The following is a 19,226-nucleotide window of genomic DNA, read 5'->3' on the forward strand; positions in this document are numbered from 1 at the left end:
GAATCACAAACATGATGGTAGTCTCACTAGACTTGGATCCAAGCTTTTTCTTAAAGCTTTTGTGTTTAAGCTTTCTGAAAGGATTTATGTTTTGATACATCTTGACTACAGTTGGAGAAAAGTCTAAAGGGATCCATGTTTGTGATGGAGAAGAAAAGAGGGATGGCAACAAAAAAATGCAAACATTGAGGTGGTAGATGATGATGGTTTAGTAGGAAAAAAAGGGCAGTGGAAAGGAGAAGGGCATGGTGAGACTAAAAGATAGTATATGTCATCTTGAAGGGGGGGATGCTTTTCCTTCTATTCAAAGTCTTGGTTCTACTGTTGATTGTGCTACATTAACAGACATGTTCAAGGGAAAGCTTTAGAATTAGGATGGATCCTTCTTTATGATACATGAGAAAGGTGAATTTGCACTCACTTTTGTTCAAGAATTGGGAGATGGATCCTTCCTTATGATACATGAGAAAGGGGAATTTGTACTTAGTTTTGTTCAAGAATCAAAGTGGACTCGTACTTGATTGATCAAGATGGTTTGACATCACAAAGAACAAAGAACAAATAAGAACACTACAAAGAACCATCATTTCCAAGTTTTGCATTTCTCTCTCTCTCAGTTGAACCTCATTAAGGATTTTGTATCAGGATGGAGATACCTTGCATTAGGGCCATCGCTTTTGGGTTTTGCACTTCCTATCAATCTCTGAAGATTGGGATTTGATAACTTTTTATTTCATGATTTACCTTGCTTTGGTCATACTGTTTTCTTTCTATTAACATGGTTGAACTATTTTTCAAATAGTCTAAAAATAACATCTTTAAAGTTTTATATCTTTTTGAGTCTCATTGGAAGTATCCACCAAACTGATTATAAGATCTCTTTTATTTAAACAAAATGTGGCCTCACTTTCTAGAGTCTTAACTAGAACTTTAGTCACATATTCTATAACACAAAATTATAGGTGGGTCCTTAAAGGGATCCTTGGTTCACATTAATAAACCTTTTTGCTACAAATAATAGATAACGTGCTAGAATTTATTCTCAACCATGGTTCAAATTACATGTAACTACAAAATATTAAGCTCTACATGAAAGGAATCCTCAACTCAAATAATCTCATGCATATTATCATTTGATACTAAAGGTTTTGAGTGTTGTAGTTGATTTGGATGCATTCCCTCCTGCATTATCAAAGAAATTGATCTCCTTCATTACAGCAGTACGAAAAAGAGAGAGTGCCTCACTCCAATCATACAATTGGTATTGTTGGTCCCATTCATCCATTTGAGCAGCTTGTCTTCAAGCACTAGAGCCACTACCATGATTCTCATATACCCAAACAGCATAGGGATTGCTAGTTGAGTTTTCTATAATGGGATACAAATCTCCAGTCAAATTGTTACGTAGCTTGAGACAAGCATAGGTAGCAATCAACATGTTGGGGGGGGAAGCTATCATGGTATCTTCTATGAAAGTCACATACTCCATAACAGGTTCCCTCACAATAACACCATAACCATCAGCTCCATCATCTTTTACATTCCATGCATCAAACAAGGCAGTTGAACATTCTTGAAATCCTGAGTCTGAGTTGTTTGCATATTCCCTTACTTTCTCATCAACACTAGCATTATTTGCAAGTTGCACCCATAGTTGTGCTACTATGCGACAATAGGTAGCATCTTGCAATATGTAATTTCCATAAAAGTTAGGATTCATGTCTCCATTGGCAACCCCTGAAATAAAGGTTGTATTCCATGCCTAATACATATAAAAAAAGGTTTACATTAGTGGATATCAAAAACATTTGTTTAGGAAGAGCTACATCACATGTCTACATATTGTGCACTTACTATAGAAATTTATTCTATCACCTCACAAATTATGCACATATAATCTCATGATTTGAGTCATCATATGTAAAAAGACATAAAGTGTGCTTATTAGTTCAAGCAATCAAAACATCATTTTTATCATTTTATATTTGGTAAATGATGCACATGTGTGTGTGCGTGTGCGTGTGCGTGCGTGCGTGCGTGCGTGCGTGCGTGCGTGTGTGTGTGTGTGTGTGTGTGTGTGTGTGTGTGTGATGGGCCAGCTAGAAAGAAAGACACTGCACCAAGGAGCATGTATTCCCTACCTTTCAAAATGCTTAATATCAAGAAAGTTATCAAATTAGAAAAAGACAGCATTAGGTAATATAGTTGTGAGAAAGACCAACCACAATGCACTTCTTAATCATCGAGAGAGAGATGGGCCAACTAGTAAGAAAGCCATTGCACCAAGGAGCATGTATTCCCTACCTTTCAAAATGCTTAATATCAAGAAAGTTATCAAATTAGAAAAAGACTGCATTAGGTAACATAGTTGTGAGAAAGACCAACCACAATGCTCTTCTTAATCATTTTCTCCTCAATGCTCTTCTTAATAATCTTCAAGAGATTCAGCCCCAATGCTGTCAAACAAAAGAGCATGACATCTCCATTGTGGCACCCTCTTTCCCAACATGAGGGGGCAAGCAAGTGATATCATCGAGTTCCTTTAATATGGAGATTATTTAAGAGGATGTCAAAATGGCACTTAAGTAAGTTATCCTCCTCTATAATGAAGAGGAGTTAATCCCTCATAAAGGTAGTGGCAAAGTGAAGTCCAAACTTAGATAGATATTTTGTTATACATTTTGAGAGTAGCATAGTGAGAGTCTCACTATAATTCTTTTATATAATCTTTCCAATTATTGTATGCCCTTTGATAAACATAAATTTATTAAAAAGGAACATAGTTCTAAGAAATTATAATAGTAACATAAAGTATCTTAACAAGATGCCAAAATAAGTAGCTAAAGCATGGACGTTGAAGATATTTCTCACATGGTTTTGAGAAACTCTATTGGAAAGTTGAGTAGTTTGGATACATTTGTTAAGATCATGTGTAAAATTTCCAAAATGAATGGCTAAAGTGTTTTCATTTGCAAGTTTATCGTAGTTTAAGAGTGTCGGTTGTTAATAAAAACCCTTCATATAGCCATAACATTGACTATTATTGTCACAAATTTTATAACTCAAGTTTGAAGCAAATAAAATCTAAAATCATATGACAATAAAAACCAAAAGAAAAAATTCACCTCGAATGAGGATACTTATGCTCTTTCCCACATCTTATGGCTGTGGTCCAAGTTTATGCACTAATGACTTTCTGCTCTCATAGAAAACTTACATGCTAATTTTTGAAATCAAATGGATTGAGGGATTGATAGAAAAAGGACCTTTGGGAGTAAGTCCAATGCCCCATTCCATATATATTCTGACAAATTCAAGTTTTGCCTTGAGTAAAGATCCTGAATGGAGGCGTCATGGAATTGATTCATAACATCTCCTGTAAACAATTCCATTAGAAGTATCACATTCTACAACACCATTGAAATTCCATGATATTGACATCAAAATTTCATTTTTTTAAAACATCATAGAGATTGCTTTGTGTGGATGACTTGACCAAACATTAAGAAATTTTGACGTACTTTTTGAAAAAGTTACAATAGCTATAATCGAATTGAAATCCTTCAACAACTTAGTTTGCTAGCTATGACACTTATACTCAAACATGGGCGTGATATTCCTATTGGTATATAGTATATACCATGGGAGGCCAATGAATGTGTGATCTAGACCACGCATTTGACGTGAGTATGACTAGGAGCGTATTGGACATATTTTTATGGGCAAAGGAGATGAATTCTCCGTATGCTGAATTAGGGGCAATGATTGAGAGAGGAGAGGCCGTTGCCAACTGCTGCTGGTTACGGAGCTCGACGAGCCACACCTACCCAGGTATATGATGCCTTCTTCGCCGAAGACCACCTTGTTAAGCATCTCAAGGAGATGCAAATGGGTTAGAGATGGAGCCACTTACTCGCAAGGAAATATGCAGTCCGACGAGGAATGTGGCTCAGCACAAGGGCTAGTACACTACCTTCGAAAGTAGCTTGACAAGTCTGGTCGGCCATGCATATCTCAGACGTGAAGGGCCTTTGGGCAACTACATTTCAGCTACGTAGCCTGGTCGGCCATGCATTAGCATGTCGGTCTACTGCCACAGCCTCCATGCGCTAGCAGCTGGTATCTCTCTTTCTCTCTCACTCTCAAAATGAATGCATACACGCACTCCATATTCCAGCTACTGTTTCTACGGTCGAATATGTAGTGATTCTTCTCTCTCTTTTCTCTCTATCCTTCCACGCTGTAGAACCGGCGAAATACAAGCAAATGGAATCCCAGAAATAGAATAGGATATGGAGGCTTACTGCGATCGTCGGCCTTCACAACAGCAAAGAGAAAAAGAGAAGCAAACCATTTCACGTGGTGTAAAAGAAAAAGAGAAGCAAAGTTCAAACCATTTCACGCACATCACGTGAACTGTAATGTTGCATGTTACACGTACTCTTCGCCTTTGACGTGCATGCATCGTAAAATGGGATTTACACGTGCATATGCAATGGCTTTTATAACTCCAAGCCAAGCATTTACAATTCACAAAAAATATATCAATTGACTACAAAGAACATGCACATAGCATCTAATTTTTGAGGAAATAAAACATTTATTGATGGAAGAATCATATTCTTGTAACCTTTTTCTAGCATGGTGAGTGTAGAATGAAAAGGTGGAGGCTTTTTTTTTCTTTTTTTTCTTTGAATATATCCAAAAAACTATCCAACTATTTCCTCTCAAGAATGACTCATTGAGTTCATTGTTATTGTTGAACACTTGAGAATAGAGAAATGAAAGTGATTTTCTTGCAACCTCTACACCCATAGTAGATTCACCATCTTGTAAGAATTTAAGTGCTTCCATGGTACCAAAATCTTATTCTTCTTCTAATCTTCTTTATTTCTTCACCAATATGTTGTTTCTCAAAATGTAATATTCTTGCAATCTGTCACATATTCACACAAGACCAGGGTGGTACAAAGCAACAAAGCATATGATTGGAGCTTTACTCTTCACCGTTAAGCCTGCAAGTAGACTTCTCTTACCTAAGAATACACACATATGCAAAAGACTCTAGGCACGCTCACATTGATGAAATTACAAGATTAGGTGGCTTCTTCTTAAGGTTCATGGGCCAATATTCCATAGTTGCTACACAAGTATGAGAGACAAGAAAGTATGGACAAAGAAAGTTTGAGAAAGAAGGAAGAGGAAAGTTAAAGAGGCACAAAAATCAACCATGCTCCAACCTCGTCAACTATCTTTTCCTAAAATCTCAATTGTATCCTTTTGCATCTTTATTAAACTCAAATGATTAGCACCACATCACTCCTCACCTAATCTACTATGGCCTCAATTAACTTGACATTCCAACTATATTATTGACATTAACAAATGCAGTTTTATCCAATTCCTACAAGAAAATATTGTAAATAATTAATTTCAATAATTCTTTAAGGTAAATGCCATAAAACAACTGCTTACAATGTGAACTTGTAAGAGCACTTTAAACATTTCCAAAGGTTCTTTCAAATCACTTAAGACATTTCAAAAACACTTTAAGATTCAAAGTATAAGTAAGGGGGAAAACTAATTTAAACAATTCAAACAATGCTTTTGGATCACTTTAAACATTCCAAAAGCACATTAAGATTCAAAAAAATAATAATAATTGGGAAAACCACTTTAAACAATTTGAAAAGAGATTTTGAATCATTTTTAACATTTCAGAAAGCATTTTAACATTGAAAGTAGATTTAAGTGATATTTTAGATATGGTAAAGCACTTTGAAATATGCATAAGCACTATTTTTATATTAAAAGCACTTTTATTACACAAAAGTGGTTCTTACAATAGATAAAGTGATTTGATATCTAAATAATACTCATTCTAATATTGTAGAAACTGTTTTTAGTCTATACAAAAGCACTTTTAAGTCCTTATAGTTACAAAATTACAAAAATATCATTAATAATAAAATTATTAAATAATAATTTAAGCTAGAAAAAAGTACTAGAATCTTAGCTACATCTTTTTTTAAAAATAAGTGATCATAATTGGATCATCCACTATGATTTTGAGAATTTGAAAGTGATTTATAAAAAAATCGAAGACTTGGGTAGCCTTGCCTTTACACACACACACACACACACACACACACACACACACACACACACACACACACACACACACACACACACACACACACACACACACACACACACACACACACACACACACACACACACACACACACACACACACACACACACACACACACACACACACACACACACACACACACACACACACACACAGAGCTCTAGGACTCTGTTGAATGTACAGAAGAGTGAACAGAGATTACCAATTGGTAGGATAGAAGACCCCATGAGAGAGAGAGAGAGAGAGAGAGAGAGAGAGAGAGAGAGAGAGAGAGAGAGAGAGAGAGAGAGAGAGAGAGAGAGAGAGAGAGAGAGAGAGAGAGAGAGAGAGAGAGATCCACCTATCAAAGCAACAGAGAAGAAAACAAAGTCAAACATATTTGCACACATATGAAAGCAGCACAAATAAATTATCGAAACAATTAAATTTTGGTATCACCTAACTATGCATTCACCCATAGGTTTTGTTAAATAATTATTATATATTTTTATTCATGATACAGGAAATGGCAATAAGAGCCCTTGGCATTAAGGCATGTCTTAGCAAACAATCACCATTCTACTTGTTTAGCTGATCTCCTTGTTTTAGTCTAGGAGAAGAAAGAGCCCGTATGCATTCTATGTTGGTGGACTCTAATTCCAACCTATCTATGTAATATTGTCAAATATTTAAAAATGTAGCTAGTATATTTTGGAATGTTTGGGAGGAAAGAAAGATAATTAACTATAATCAATGTTGGCATCCTCAAAACTTAATAAAAATGGATTTCAATCTATGTGTTTGAGCATCAATTGGGATGTTGTTCTTTGCTTCAAAATTGAGTTGGTGTACAAGCATCTTTCAAATGCATGCTTTCACTGTGATTGAAAGGGTCGTCTCATAAAATTTTTCTCATCTAAATTTCCAAGAAGAGTAATAATAATAATATATCTAATAGATTCACTATAGTCTACCTTTTATCTTCTTTTTCCACACCCTAGGTCCTATCTCTTCTTTATGTTAGATATTTTCAATGACCACTCTTGAAAGGTCCCACACCAATTATCTGTGGTGCTCAAAGTTGTAAGACCCTCATTATGAGGAGAAGCCATGTGTGAGCTTAGCCCTAACTTGCATGCTAGATGAGGTCTATATGATCTGATGACAAAAAAGTGTCCTTTGTGAGTCTAACCTTTGGGTTATATATAGTAGTTAAGATGGTGGCAACTTGTGGCACACTACATTGAGTTGCAGGGTGTGGGAGTTATTAGAGACCCTAATTTTGGGTACCAAGGGAAGTAATAGCCCCTCTTATACATATCCTAAGCTAGCATCCCTTACTCAATGGTAAAGGGAATATTTCCTAGTCAGTTAAGAAAGATTAAGAGGTATGGTTAGCCCAACATAACCACCTTTGCGGGCTATAAAATGAAGACCCCCTCAGAACCATGATCATCTATCTTTTGCTCCTTCAGAGTTCTTCTAGCCAGTCTTGAGCTCTTTACCTATCATCTACCTTGTGGGAGCTCTCGCTTAGCCACCAAGACCCACGGACCACTTATTGCTTGAAGCGTTCCACGCTGACCACTAATGGCTACCTCTCACATAGCCGACGCGCCATCCATCTCTACGGGTGTAGTGAGACTACCTCCATGCTCGAATCGAGTTACCTCCTCTCCTGAGCACTCTGGTAGCTCTACGATCCAAGTGCAAGCTTCAAGAAAGCTCCATCCTTAAGCTCCCCACTCCAAGCTCTATTGCCGCGAGCAAGAGAAGAGAAGAGAAGACAAGAGAAAAAGAGAGGAGAAGATGGAGAGCTTCTCCTCCCCGGTCCCTCACCCTCACACACTCACTCTCTCACATTCTCACACTCCCTCTCTCAAGCACAACCTCAAGCAAGCAAGAAGAAGAAGAAGAAGAGGAGGAGGAAAGCCACTTTTGGCCACACACAAGAATGAGCTTCACATTCACTTTTCAACTTTATATACAAAACCCTAAATCCCTGTTGGGCAGTCATCCCCTTATCCCCTTTTTTACATGGCTGGACGTAGCCTAGGCCCTTTTTCCCATTGTCCTGCTATCTTCCTAGCTTCCTTCCTACCGCCCATCTACCTTTACAAATTGCACGAGTGAGAGCTAAGCACTCTTAAAATAAATCATGGTGCGCCCTGCGCCTTTTTTACAAAAGTATTGACTTGCGCTTTTTCTTGTGCGATTTTCTCCTTGATTTAGGACTTTTCTGCACTTCTTATGTTTCCAGATTCTTCTTGGCGCACCTTCATCTTTTGTTTCACTTTTGCCTTGGCCTTATCTTTTGCTTTAGTTTTTCCAGCTTTTCCACCTTATTCATTTGAGGGTTAACATTATCCCCCTCCTAAACGAGTGCCAGTCCTATGCCACTCATCGTCGTAGGTAGCAGGCTTTAGCATGCACCAAAGACGTGGGTGGAAGGGACAACTAGGTTTGCCGTGGAGGATATTCACTATTCACCTTGGGGCCTCCTTTAACGAGTGCTGAAATTTGAAGTCTCGACTCTCAACTCTCAAAGGGCCTCCTTGGCGTCAAAATCTTCCCCAAAGGGCGCTTTAAAAGGGGTCTTAACAACAAAGAGGCACTTTAAGAATTGGTTTTACCGCCATTATTAGCTGCTAGCAATGTGTCGAGCTCAGATATCAGGGCAGAATCCAGATACACACTACCTCGGATGGGTGGGGCAGCATGCGATCCGTCCTACATTACATTTACACACTAAACTGGAGGAAATTTTACATAATAGGAGAGATGGCCCAATGGTATAAAGGCTTTGACTCACGCCCACTAGTAGGGGTTCTATTGCAGGTGCCTTATATTTTTTTAATGTATATAATTTGTCGTCTAGTTTGTTGGGCATGGACGCCCAAAAGTGTCCAGTGTTTGTGAATTTGCAACCTGTAAAAACATGACACATCATCGGCGAATACTCTTTTTTATCCGAAATAACCGTCCACATTGCGGTGTGTAACCGACCTCTCTACTTCACACACTCCATTATTAGTCTCTAGTAATGTGTCGAGATTAGATATCACTACTTCACACACTCCAAGATTTAGCACGGATAAAGTTTTCCAAACATGGCTGTCCCAGCTATTAAATTCAAGTTCAATCCAATTTAAAGTGTGGTGTTTACATTTCTTCAAGCTTTACATTGACTATAATATACTAGTATACAAAAAGTTGATAAAGGGTTACATTTAGTGATACAAATCAAGATACAAAAAGTAAACAAGCTTGTAAATATATATAGACTACAAATATGGGACATTTCCTAACTGTTTATCACTAGGCCTTCTAGCGTGTTCCGTGACTTCTATGACATGTAAACCAATCATCACATAAGTTTATGAGTTCCCTTTGTTCACTATCTATCTCGCTAGCTCTAATTGCCTTACTTGCTTCTCATTTATTTACTACCCCCCTGAGGATCACAATGTGCATACTCTGTAGAGTTTTCCAGCTCCAACTGCCTTACTTGCTTCTCATTTGTTTGCTACCCCTAAGGATCACAATGTGCATACTCTGTAGGGTTTGAGGACTCGGACCACTTGTAAAGAAAATGGTATAATTCCTCTATCAAAAACATTTTGAACTTTCTTCCCCCTTGCTCATCAACAAGTACATCAATTATTGGGATAACTAGGTAAGTGCCTTTAGGATTGCCATAAACTTTTGCAAGTGTATCATGCATAATCAAAGTGTTGCACTTGGTATAGATAGGATGGTATTTCTAGTAAATCATTCAAATGTTTGAAGAAAGCCTTCTTTTTCTTTCAAAAGGGGATACTCACCACTTTGCATAACCCCTATACAAAAATCCCTTGATTTTTTTTTGTCAAACAATATGCATTGATATAAGATCATTAGGACATTATTTAGCTTTGAACAACTCCATAGAAACAAGTTTGTACAAAGACTTGCATGATAGATAAACCACTCTACATCACATCATACATGATACTTTTGCCTAGATAAACTAATTTGTATAACGTCATTCAAATTGAAGCTAGGCACTTGATCGCTTACTATAATAGGAATAACAAAGCACATTATTCAATTCCATGATGAGAGTTGGGTAATCCTTTGTGGTAATCTCACAAAACTTGAGCGGTCTCTCAATCATATGTGGCTTCTTACCAATATGTATCCCTTCTATGACTCTCATCCAAGGTACCCTTCGAATCCCTAAACTACTTTGAATCATTACAAATTAGTGCAATATTACAAGGCTCCCATATAAAAGGGTTACTTACAAATTGAATAGAAAAGGGTTATGTTTTATTAAGGGAAAATTCATAGATAAGGATATTTACAAATAGGCCTTACACATGTGATATAGAGGGTATACATATAGTGAATTCCCTGGGTTATCAACAACAATGCATGCCTACCCTTTGCTTGATGTAACATTTGTCCTCTTTATTGGGCCAACCAAGTCATTGTTTTCACCAGCATACTTCTAACTTAATTTCTTCCTCATTTGCATTAGCTTGCAGTGATCATGCTTACACTTGAGCCTTCCTCTATCACTATCTATACCCTTCTTCTCAATCTCTGTAACGTCTATTTGTGCACCCTTTGCCTTCTCTTTATCTTGCTTGATCCTAGCTTCTTCTCCTTCACTTACAACATGTGCTCCAATAGTAGCTAGGTTTTCTTCTCCTTCATTATCTTTGTGTTTTCCTATAATGGAACCTACATACTATTTTTAGCCTTTGATCTAAATGTAAAGTCTCAAAATCCTCATTATGAAAAATATGGACCAAAAAAGGGTCCTTTAACTTAAGGGTTAATCACATTTTTAATCATGCAAGATTTGAGGTGGATGAATAGGAGAAGGGGTAGTGTGTACATCAATCATGGTTTTTCTCAAAAGAAGACTGGTTTTCCCAAAAGAGAATCTTCATTTTTGAAGATTTAATTTGGACATAGGCTCATGAATGATGTGTGTAAAGGTTAAGGGGGAAATTTCAAATTCAAATCTCCATTTTTGACACCAAGCACTTAAAAAAATGCATTTTTGTAGACCAAAATGATGTGCCCACCAATGTATAGATGGACCATGTGGATAGCCTCATTAAGGAGTCAAACAACACCCACATTTTATGATGCAACATCCGCACAAAGGCAAGTGCCACTCCTGGAAATGGAACCATCTATTGGTAATGAGACACATGGAAGTTATTGTATTAAAAATATTTTTCACGCGAGTTTTTGGCAATTTTTAATTGTATACCGCCTTGATTTAGCTCAAAGCCATTTTTTAGTGTCATCATGACATCCAAGCCCACCATCATTCCAAGATTAGAAAAAGTAATCTTCCCTTAATCCAATTCTTATGAGGCCCTTTGTTAGTCCATGTTCTCCCTAATGCTAGGATATGTTGAGCCGATTTTACCACTGATATTTTTAAAAGAAGTGCATGTTTCTTCTCACCACACAAGTCCAATGTCAAAAATTCACAAGCAATAACCTATCTTGAGGTCCCTTGCCAAGGTCATAGTTATTTCCTCTCTCTAGTATTCCTCCTACTTGTAAGAAAATGAGAAGTCCCTTGAAACCTAAATATTTTGAATGGTTAGAATTAAATATTAGAAGTTGTAGATTAAATTTTATTATTGTTATGATTATGCTCACCCTTTTCCTTAGCAAGTAGGCGGCAAGTATAGGGATCCGCACTTTCATAATTTTAGGTATTTCCTAGGCACAACCACGGTGCAAGTAAGTTTCTTTGAATGGACATAAGTTGGCAAAATGTAATTGACTGGCTCTCACCTAGCACACAAAGAACCACAAAACCAAGTACCAAGGAGCAACAAAGTATATGTTTGGAGCTTTGCTCCTCACCATGAAACCTACAAGTATACCTCTCTTACCCAAGAATACACATGCACATAAAAGTCTCAAGACACGCCCATAGTAGTCAAGAGAGAATATTAAGGGGCTCCTCCTTTAGACTCACATACAACAAATCCATAGTTGCTACACAAGTGAGAGAGAGAAGAGAGGATGGACAAAGGGAGTTTGAGAAAGAAGGAAGAGGGAAGTTAAAGAGATATAAGAATTAGTTGTGCTTCAACCTCCTCAACCATCTTTCCCCAAGAACCTCAATTGTACCCTTTTACATCTTAATTAAATTCAAATATTTGATCATACATAAAGATTAAAGGATGTACCTTTTGGACGTTGTATACATTTTAGGCAAGTATCCTAAGGTTTTAAAAATAAAAGACATATGCAATGGCTTTTATAACTCCAAGCCAAGCATTTACAATTCACAAAAAATATATCAATTGACTACAAAGAACATGCACATAGCATCTAATTTTTGAGGAAATAAAACATTTATTGATGGAAGAATCATATTCTTGTAACCTTTTTCTAGCATGGTGAGTGTAGAATGAAAAGGTGGAGGCTTTTTTTTTCTTTTTTTTCTTTGAATATATCCAAAAAACTATCCAACTATTTCCTCTCAAGAATGACTCATTGAGTTCATTGTTATTGTTGAACACTTGAGAATAGAGAAATGAAAGTGATTTTCTTGCAACCTCTACACCCATAGTAGATTCACCATCTTGTAAGAATTTAAGTGCTTCCATGGTACCAAAATCTTATTCTTCTTCTAATCTTCTTTATTTCTTCACCAATATGTTGTTTCTCAAAATGTAATATTCTTGCAATCTGTCACATATTCACACAAGACCAGGGTGGTACAAAGCAACAAAGCATATGATTGGAGCTTTACTCTTCACCGTTAAGCCTGCAAGTAGACTTCTCTTACCTAAGAATACACACATATGCAAAAGACTCTAGGCACGCTCACATTGATGAAATTACAAGATTAGGTGGCTTCTTCTTAAGGTTCATGGGCCAATATTCCATAGTTGCTACACAAGTATGAGAGACAAGAAAGTATGGACAAAGAAAGTTTGAGAAAGAAGGAAGAGGAAAGTTAAAGAGGCACAAAAATCAACCATGCTCCAACCTCGTCAACTATCTTTTCCTAAAATCTCAATTGTATCCTTTTGCATCTTTATTAAACTCAAATGATTAGCACCACATCACTCCTCACCTAATCTACTATGGCCTCAATTAACTTGACATTCCAACTATATTATTGACATTAACAAATGCAGTTTTATCCAATTCCTACAAGAAAATATTGTAAATAATTAATTTCAATAATTCTTTAAGGTAAATGCCATAAAACAACTGCTTACAATGTGAACTTGTAAGAGCACTTTAAACATTTCCAAAGGTTCTTTCAAATCACTTAAGACATTTCAAAAACACTTTAAGATTCAAAGTATAAGTAAGGGGGAAAACTAATTTAAACAATTCAAACAATGCTTTTGGATCACTTTAAACATTCCAAAAGCACATTAAGATTCAAAAAAATAATAATAATTGGGAAAATCACTTTAAACAATTTGAAAAGAGATTTTGAATCATTTTTAACATTTCAGAAAGCATTTTAACATTGAAAGTAGATTTAAGTGATATTTTAGATATGGTAAAGCACTTTGAAATATGCATAAGCACTATTTTTATATTAAAAGCACTTTTATTACACAAAAGTGGTTCTTACAATAGATAAAGTGATTTGATATCTAAATAATACTCATTCTAATATTGTAGAAACTGTTTTTAGTCTATACAAAAGCACTTTTAAGTCCTTATAGTTACAAAATTACAAAAATATCATTAATAATAAAATTATTAAATAATAATTTAAGCTAGAAAAAAGTACTAGAATCTTAGCTACATCTTTTTTTAAAAATAAGTGATCATAATTGGATCATCCACTATGATTTTGAGAATTTGAAAGTGATTTATAAAAAAATCGAAGACTTGGGTAGCCTTGCCTTTACACACACACACACACACACACACACACACACACACACACACACACACACACACACACACACACACACAGCTCTAGGACTCTGTTGAATGTACAGAAGAGTGAACAGAGATTACCAATTGGTAGGATAGAAGACCCCATGAGAGAGAGAGAGAGAGAGAGAGAGAGAGAGAGAGAGAGAGAGAGAGAGAGAGAGAGAGAGAGAGAGAGAGAGAGAGAGATCCACCTATCAAAGCAACAGAGAAGAAAACAAAGTCAAACATATTTGCACACATATGAAAGCAGCACAAATAAATTATCGAAACAATTAAATTTTGGTATCACCTAACTATGCATTCACCCATAGGTTTTGTTAAATAATTATTATATATTTTTATTCATGATACAGGAAATGGCAATAAGAGCCCTTGGCATTAAGGCATGTCTTAGCAAACAATCACCATTCTACTTGTTTAGCTGATCTCCTTGTTTTAGTCTAGGAGAAGAAAGAGCCCGTATGCATTCTATGTTGGTGGACTCTAATTCCAACCTATCTATGTAATATTGTCAAATATTTAAAAATGTAGCTAGTATATTTTGGAATGTTTGGGAGGAAAGAAAGATAATTAACTATAATCAATGTTGGCATCCTCAAAACTTAATAAAAATGGATTTCAATCTATGTGTTTGAGCATCAATTGGGATGTTGTTCTTTGCTTCAAAATTGAGTTGGTGTACAAGCATCTTTCAAATGCATGCTTTCACTGTGATTGAAAGGGTCGTCTCATAAAATTTTTCTCATCTAAATTTCCAAGAAGAGTAATAATAATAATATATCTAATAGATTCACTATAGTCTACCTTTTATCTTCTTTTTCCACACCCTAGGTCCTATCTCTTCTTTATGTTAGATATTTTCAATGACCACTCTTGAAAGGTCCCACACCAATTATCTGTGGTGCTCAAAGTTGTAAGACCCTCATTATGAGGAGAAGCCATGTGTGAGCTTAGCCCTAACTTGCATGCTAGATGAGGTCTATATGATCTGATGACAAAAAAGTGTCCTTTGTGAGTCTAACCTTTGGGTTATATATAGTAGTTAAGATGGTGGCAACTTGTGGCACACTACATTGAGTTGCAGGGTGTGGGAGTTATTAGAGACCCTAATTTTGGGTACCAAGGGAAGTAATAGCCCCTCTTATACATATCCTAAGCTAGCATCCCTTACTCAATGGTAAAGGGAATATTTCCTAGTCAGTTAAGAAAGATTAAGAGGTATGGTTAGCCCAACATAACCACCTTTGCGGGCTATAAAATGAAGACCCGCTCAGAACCATGATCATCTATCTTTTGCTCCTTCAGAGTTCTTCTAGCCAGTCTTGAGCTCTTTACCTATCATCTACCTTGTGGGAGCTCTCGCTCAACCACCAAGACCCAGGGACCACTTATTGCTTGAAGCGTTCCACGCTGACCACTAATGGCTACCTCTCACATAGCCGACGCGCCATCCATCTCTACGGGTGTAGTGAGACTACCTCCATGCTCGAATCGAGTTACCTCCTCTCCTGAGCACTCTGGTAGCTCTACGATCCAAGTGCAAGCTTCAAGAAAGCTCCATCCTTAAGCTCCCCACTCCAAGCTCTATTGCCGCGAGCAAGAGAAGAGAAGAGAAGACAAGAGAAAAAGAGAGGAGAAGATGGAGAGCTTCTCCTCCCCGGTCCCTCACCCTCACACACTCACTCTCTCACATTCTCACACTCCCTCTCTCAAGCACAACCTCAAGCAAGCAAGAAGAAGAAGAAGAAGAGGAGGAGGAAAGCCACTTTTGGCCACACACAAGAATGAGCTTCACATTCACTTTTCAACTTTATATACAAAACCCTAAATCCCTGTTGGGCAGTCATCCCCTTATCCCCTTTTTTACATGGCCGGACGTAGCCTAGGCCCTTTTTCCCATTGTCCTACTATCTTCCTAGCTTCCTTCCTACCGCCCATCTACCTTTACAAATTGCACGAGTGAGAGCTAAGCACTCTTAAAATAAATCATGGTGCGCCCTGCGCCTTTTTTACAAAAGTATTGACTTGCGCTTTTTCTTGTGCGATTTTCTCCTTGATTTAGGACTTTTCTGCACTTCTTATGTTTCCAGATTCTTCTTGGCGCACCTTCATCTTTTGTTTCACTTTTGCCTTGGCCTTATCTTCTGCTTTAGTTTTTCCAGCTTTTCCACCTTATTCATTTGAGGGTTAACATTATCCCCCTCCTAAACGAGTGCCAGTCCTATGCCACTCATCGTCGTAGGTAGCACGCTTTAGCATGCACCAAAGACGTGGGTGGAAGGGACAACTAGGTTTGCCATGGAGGATATTCACTATTCACCTTGGGGCCTCCTTTAACGAGTGCTGAAATTTGAAGTCTCGACTCTCAACTCTCAAAGGGCCTCCTTGGCGTCAAAATCTTCCCCAAAGGGCGCTTTAAAAGGGGTCTTAACAACAAAGAGGCACTTTAAGAATTGGTTTTACCGCCATTATTAGCTGCTAGCAATGTGTCGAGCTCAGATATCAGGGCAGAATCCAGATACACACTACCTCGGATGGGTGGGGCAGCATGCGATCCGTCCTACATTACATTTACACACTAAACTGGAGGAAATTTTACATAATAGGAGAGATGGCCCAATGGTATAAAGGCTTTGACTCACGCCCACTAGTAGGGGTTCTATTGCAGGTGCCTTATATTTTTTTAATGTATATAATTTGTCGTCTAGTTTGTTGGGCATGGACGCCCAAAAGTGTCCAGTGTTTGTGAATTTGCAACCTGTAAAAACATGACACATCATCGGCGAATACTCTTTTTTATCCGAAATAACCGTCCACATTGCGGTGTGTAACCGACCTCTCTACTTCACACACTCCATTATTAGTCTCTAGTAATGTGTCGAGATTAGATATCACTACTTCACACACTTCAAGATTTAGCACGGATAAAGTTTTCCAAACATGGCTGTCCCAGCTATTAAATTCAAGTTCAATCCAATTTAAAGTGTGGTGTTTACATTTCTTCAAGCTTTACATTGACTATAATATACTAGTATACAAAAAGTTGATAAAGGGTTACATTTAGTGATACAAATCAAGATACAAAAAGTAAACAAGCTTGTAAATATATATAGACTACAAATATGGGACATTTCCTAACTGTTTATCACTAGGCCTTCTAGCGTGTTCCGTGACTTCTATGACATGTAAACCAATCATCACATAAGTTTATGAGTTCCCTTTGTTCACTATCTATCTCGCTAGCTCTAATTGCCTTACTTGCTTCTCATTTATTTACTACCCCCCTGAGGATCACAATGTGCATACTCTGTAGAGTTTTCCAGCTCCAACTGCCTTACTTGCTTCTCATTTGTTTGCTACCCCTAAGGATCACAATGTGCATACTCTGTAGGGTTTGAGGACTCGGACCACTTGTAAAGAAAATGGTATAATTCCTCTATCAAAAACATTTTGAACTTTCTTCCCCCTTGCTCATCAACAAGTACATCAATTATTGGGATAACTAGGTAAGTGCCTTTAGGATTGCCATAAACTTTTGCAAGTGTATCATGCATAATCAAAGTGTTGCACTTGGTATAGATAGGATGGTATTTCTAGTAAATCATTCAAATGTTTGAAGAAAGCCTTCTTTTTCTTTCAAAAGGGGATACTCACCACTTTGCATAACCCCTATACAAAAATCCCTTGATTTTTTTTTGTCAAACAATATGCATTGATATAAGATCATTAGGACATTATTTAGCTTTGAACAACTCCATAGAAACAAGTTTGTACAAAGACTTGCATGATAGATAAACCACTCTACATCACATCATACATGATACTTTTGCCTAGATAAACTAATTTGTATAACGTCATTCAAATTGAAGCTAGGCACTTGATCGCTTACTATAATAGGAATAACAAAGCACATTGTTCAATTCCATGATGAGAGTTGGGTAATCCTTTGTGGTAATCTCACAAAACTTGAGCGGTCTCTCAATCATATGTGGCTTCTTACCAATATGTATCCCTTCTATGACTCTCATCCAAGGTACCCTTCGAATCCCTAAACTACTTTGAATCATTACAAATTAGTGCAATATTACAAGGCTCCCATATAAAAGGGTTACTTACAAATTGAATAGAAAAGGGTTATGTTTTATTAAGGGAAAATTCATAGATAAGGATATTTACAAATAGGCCTTACACATGTGATATAGAGGGTATACATATAGTGAATTCCCTGGGTTATCAACAACAATGCATGCCTACCCTTTGCTTGATGTAACATTTGTCCTCTTTATTGGGCCAACCAAGTCATTGTTTTCACCAGCATACTTCTAACCTAATTTCTTCCTCATTTGCATTAGCTTGCAGTGATCATGCTTACACTTGAGCCTTCCTCTATCACTATCTACACCCTTCTTCTCAATCTCTGTAACGTCTATTTGTGCACCCTTTGCCTTCTCTTTATCTTGCTTGATCCTAGCTTCTTCTCCTTCACTTACAACATGTGCTCCAATAGTAGCTAGGTTTTCTTCTCCTTCATTATCTTTGTGTTTTCCTATAATGGAACCTACATACTATTTTTAGCCTTTGATCTAAATGTAAAGTCTCAAAATCCTCATTATGAAAAATATGGACCAAAAAAGGGTCCTTTAACTTAAGGGTTAATCACATTTTTAATCATGCAAGATTTGAGGTGGATGAATAGGAGAAGGGGTAGTGTGTACATCAATCATGGTTTTTCTCAAAAGAAGACTGGTTTTCCCAAAAGAGAATCTTCATTTTTGAAGATTTAATTTGGACATAGGCTCATGAATGATGTGTGTAAAGGTTAAGGGGGAAATTTCAAATTCAAATCTCCATTTTTGACACCAAGCACTTAAAAAAATGCATTTTTGTAGACCAAAATGATGTGCCCACCAATGTATAGATGGACCATGTGGATAGCCTCATTAAGGAGTCAAACAACACCCACATTTTATGATGCAACATCCGCACAAAGGCAAGTGCCACTCCTGGAAATGGAACCATCTATTGGTAATGAGACACATGGAAGTTATTGTATTAAAAATATTTTTCACGCGAGTTTTTGGCAATTTTTAATTGTATACCGCCTTGATTTAGCTCAAAGCCATTTTTTAGTGTCATCATGACATCCAAGCCCACCATC

General features: G+C 37.0%; 1 protein-coding gene across 1 annotated transcript; it reads right to left on the reverse strand.

The window, feature by feature from the left end:
- Positions 1–1,183: 1,183 nt before the first annotated feature.
- Positions 1,184–4,243, reverse strand: LOC148031741 (uncharacterized). The gene is made up of 3 exons (XM_087685376.1): positions 3,974–4,243; positions 3,267–3,376; positions 1,184–1,762 (listed from the first exon to the last, which is right to left on the reverse strand). Exons 1-3 carry the CDS (start codon positions 4,005–4,007, stop codon positions 1,301–1,303), a joined length of 606 nt encoding a protein of 201 aa, XP_087541502.1. The 5' UTR covers positions 4,008–4,243; the 3' UTR covers positions 1,184–1,300.
- Positions 4,244–19,226: the final 14,983 nt, after the last annotated feature.

Source organism: Lygodium microphyllum, chromosome 9, assembly GCF_053477565.2.
Source record: "Lygodium microphyllum isolate KBCC chromosome 9, Lygodium_microphyllum_v1.1.10, whole genome shotgun sequence".
Lineage (NCBI taxonomy): Eukaryota > Viridiplantae > Streptophyta > Polypodiopsida > Schizaeales > Lygodiaceae > Lygodium > Lygodium microphyllum.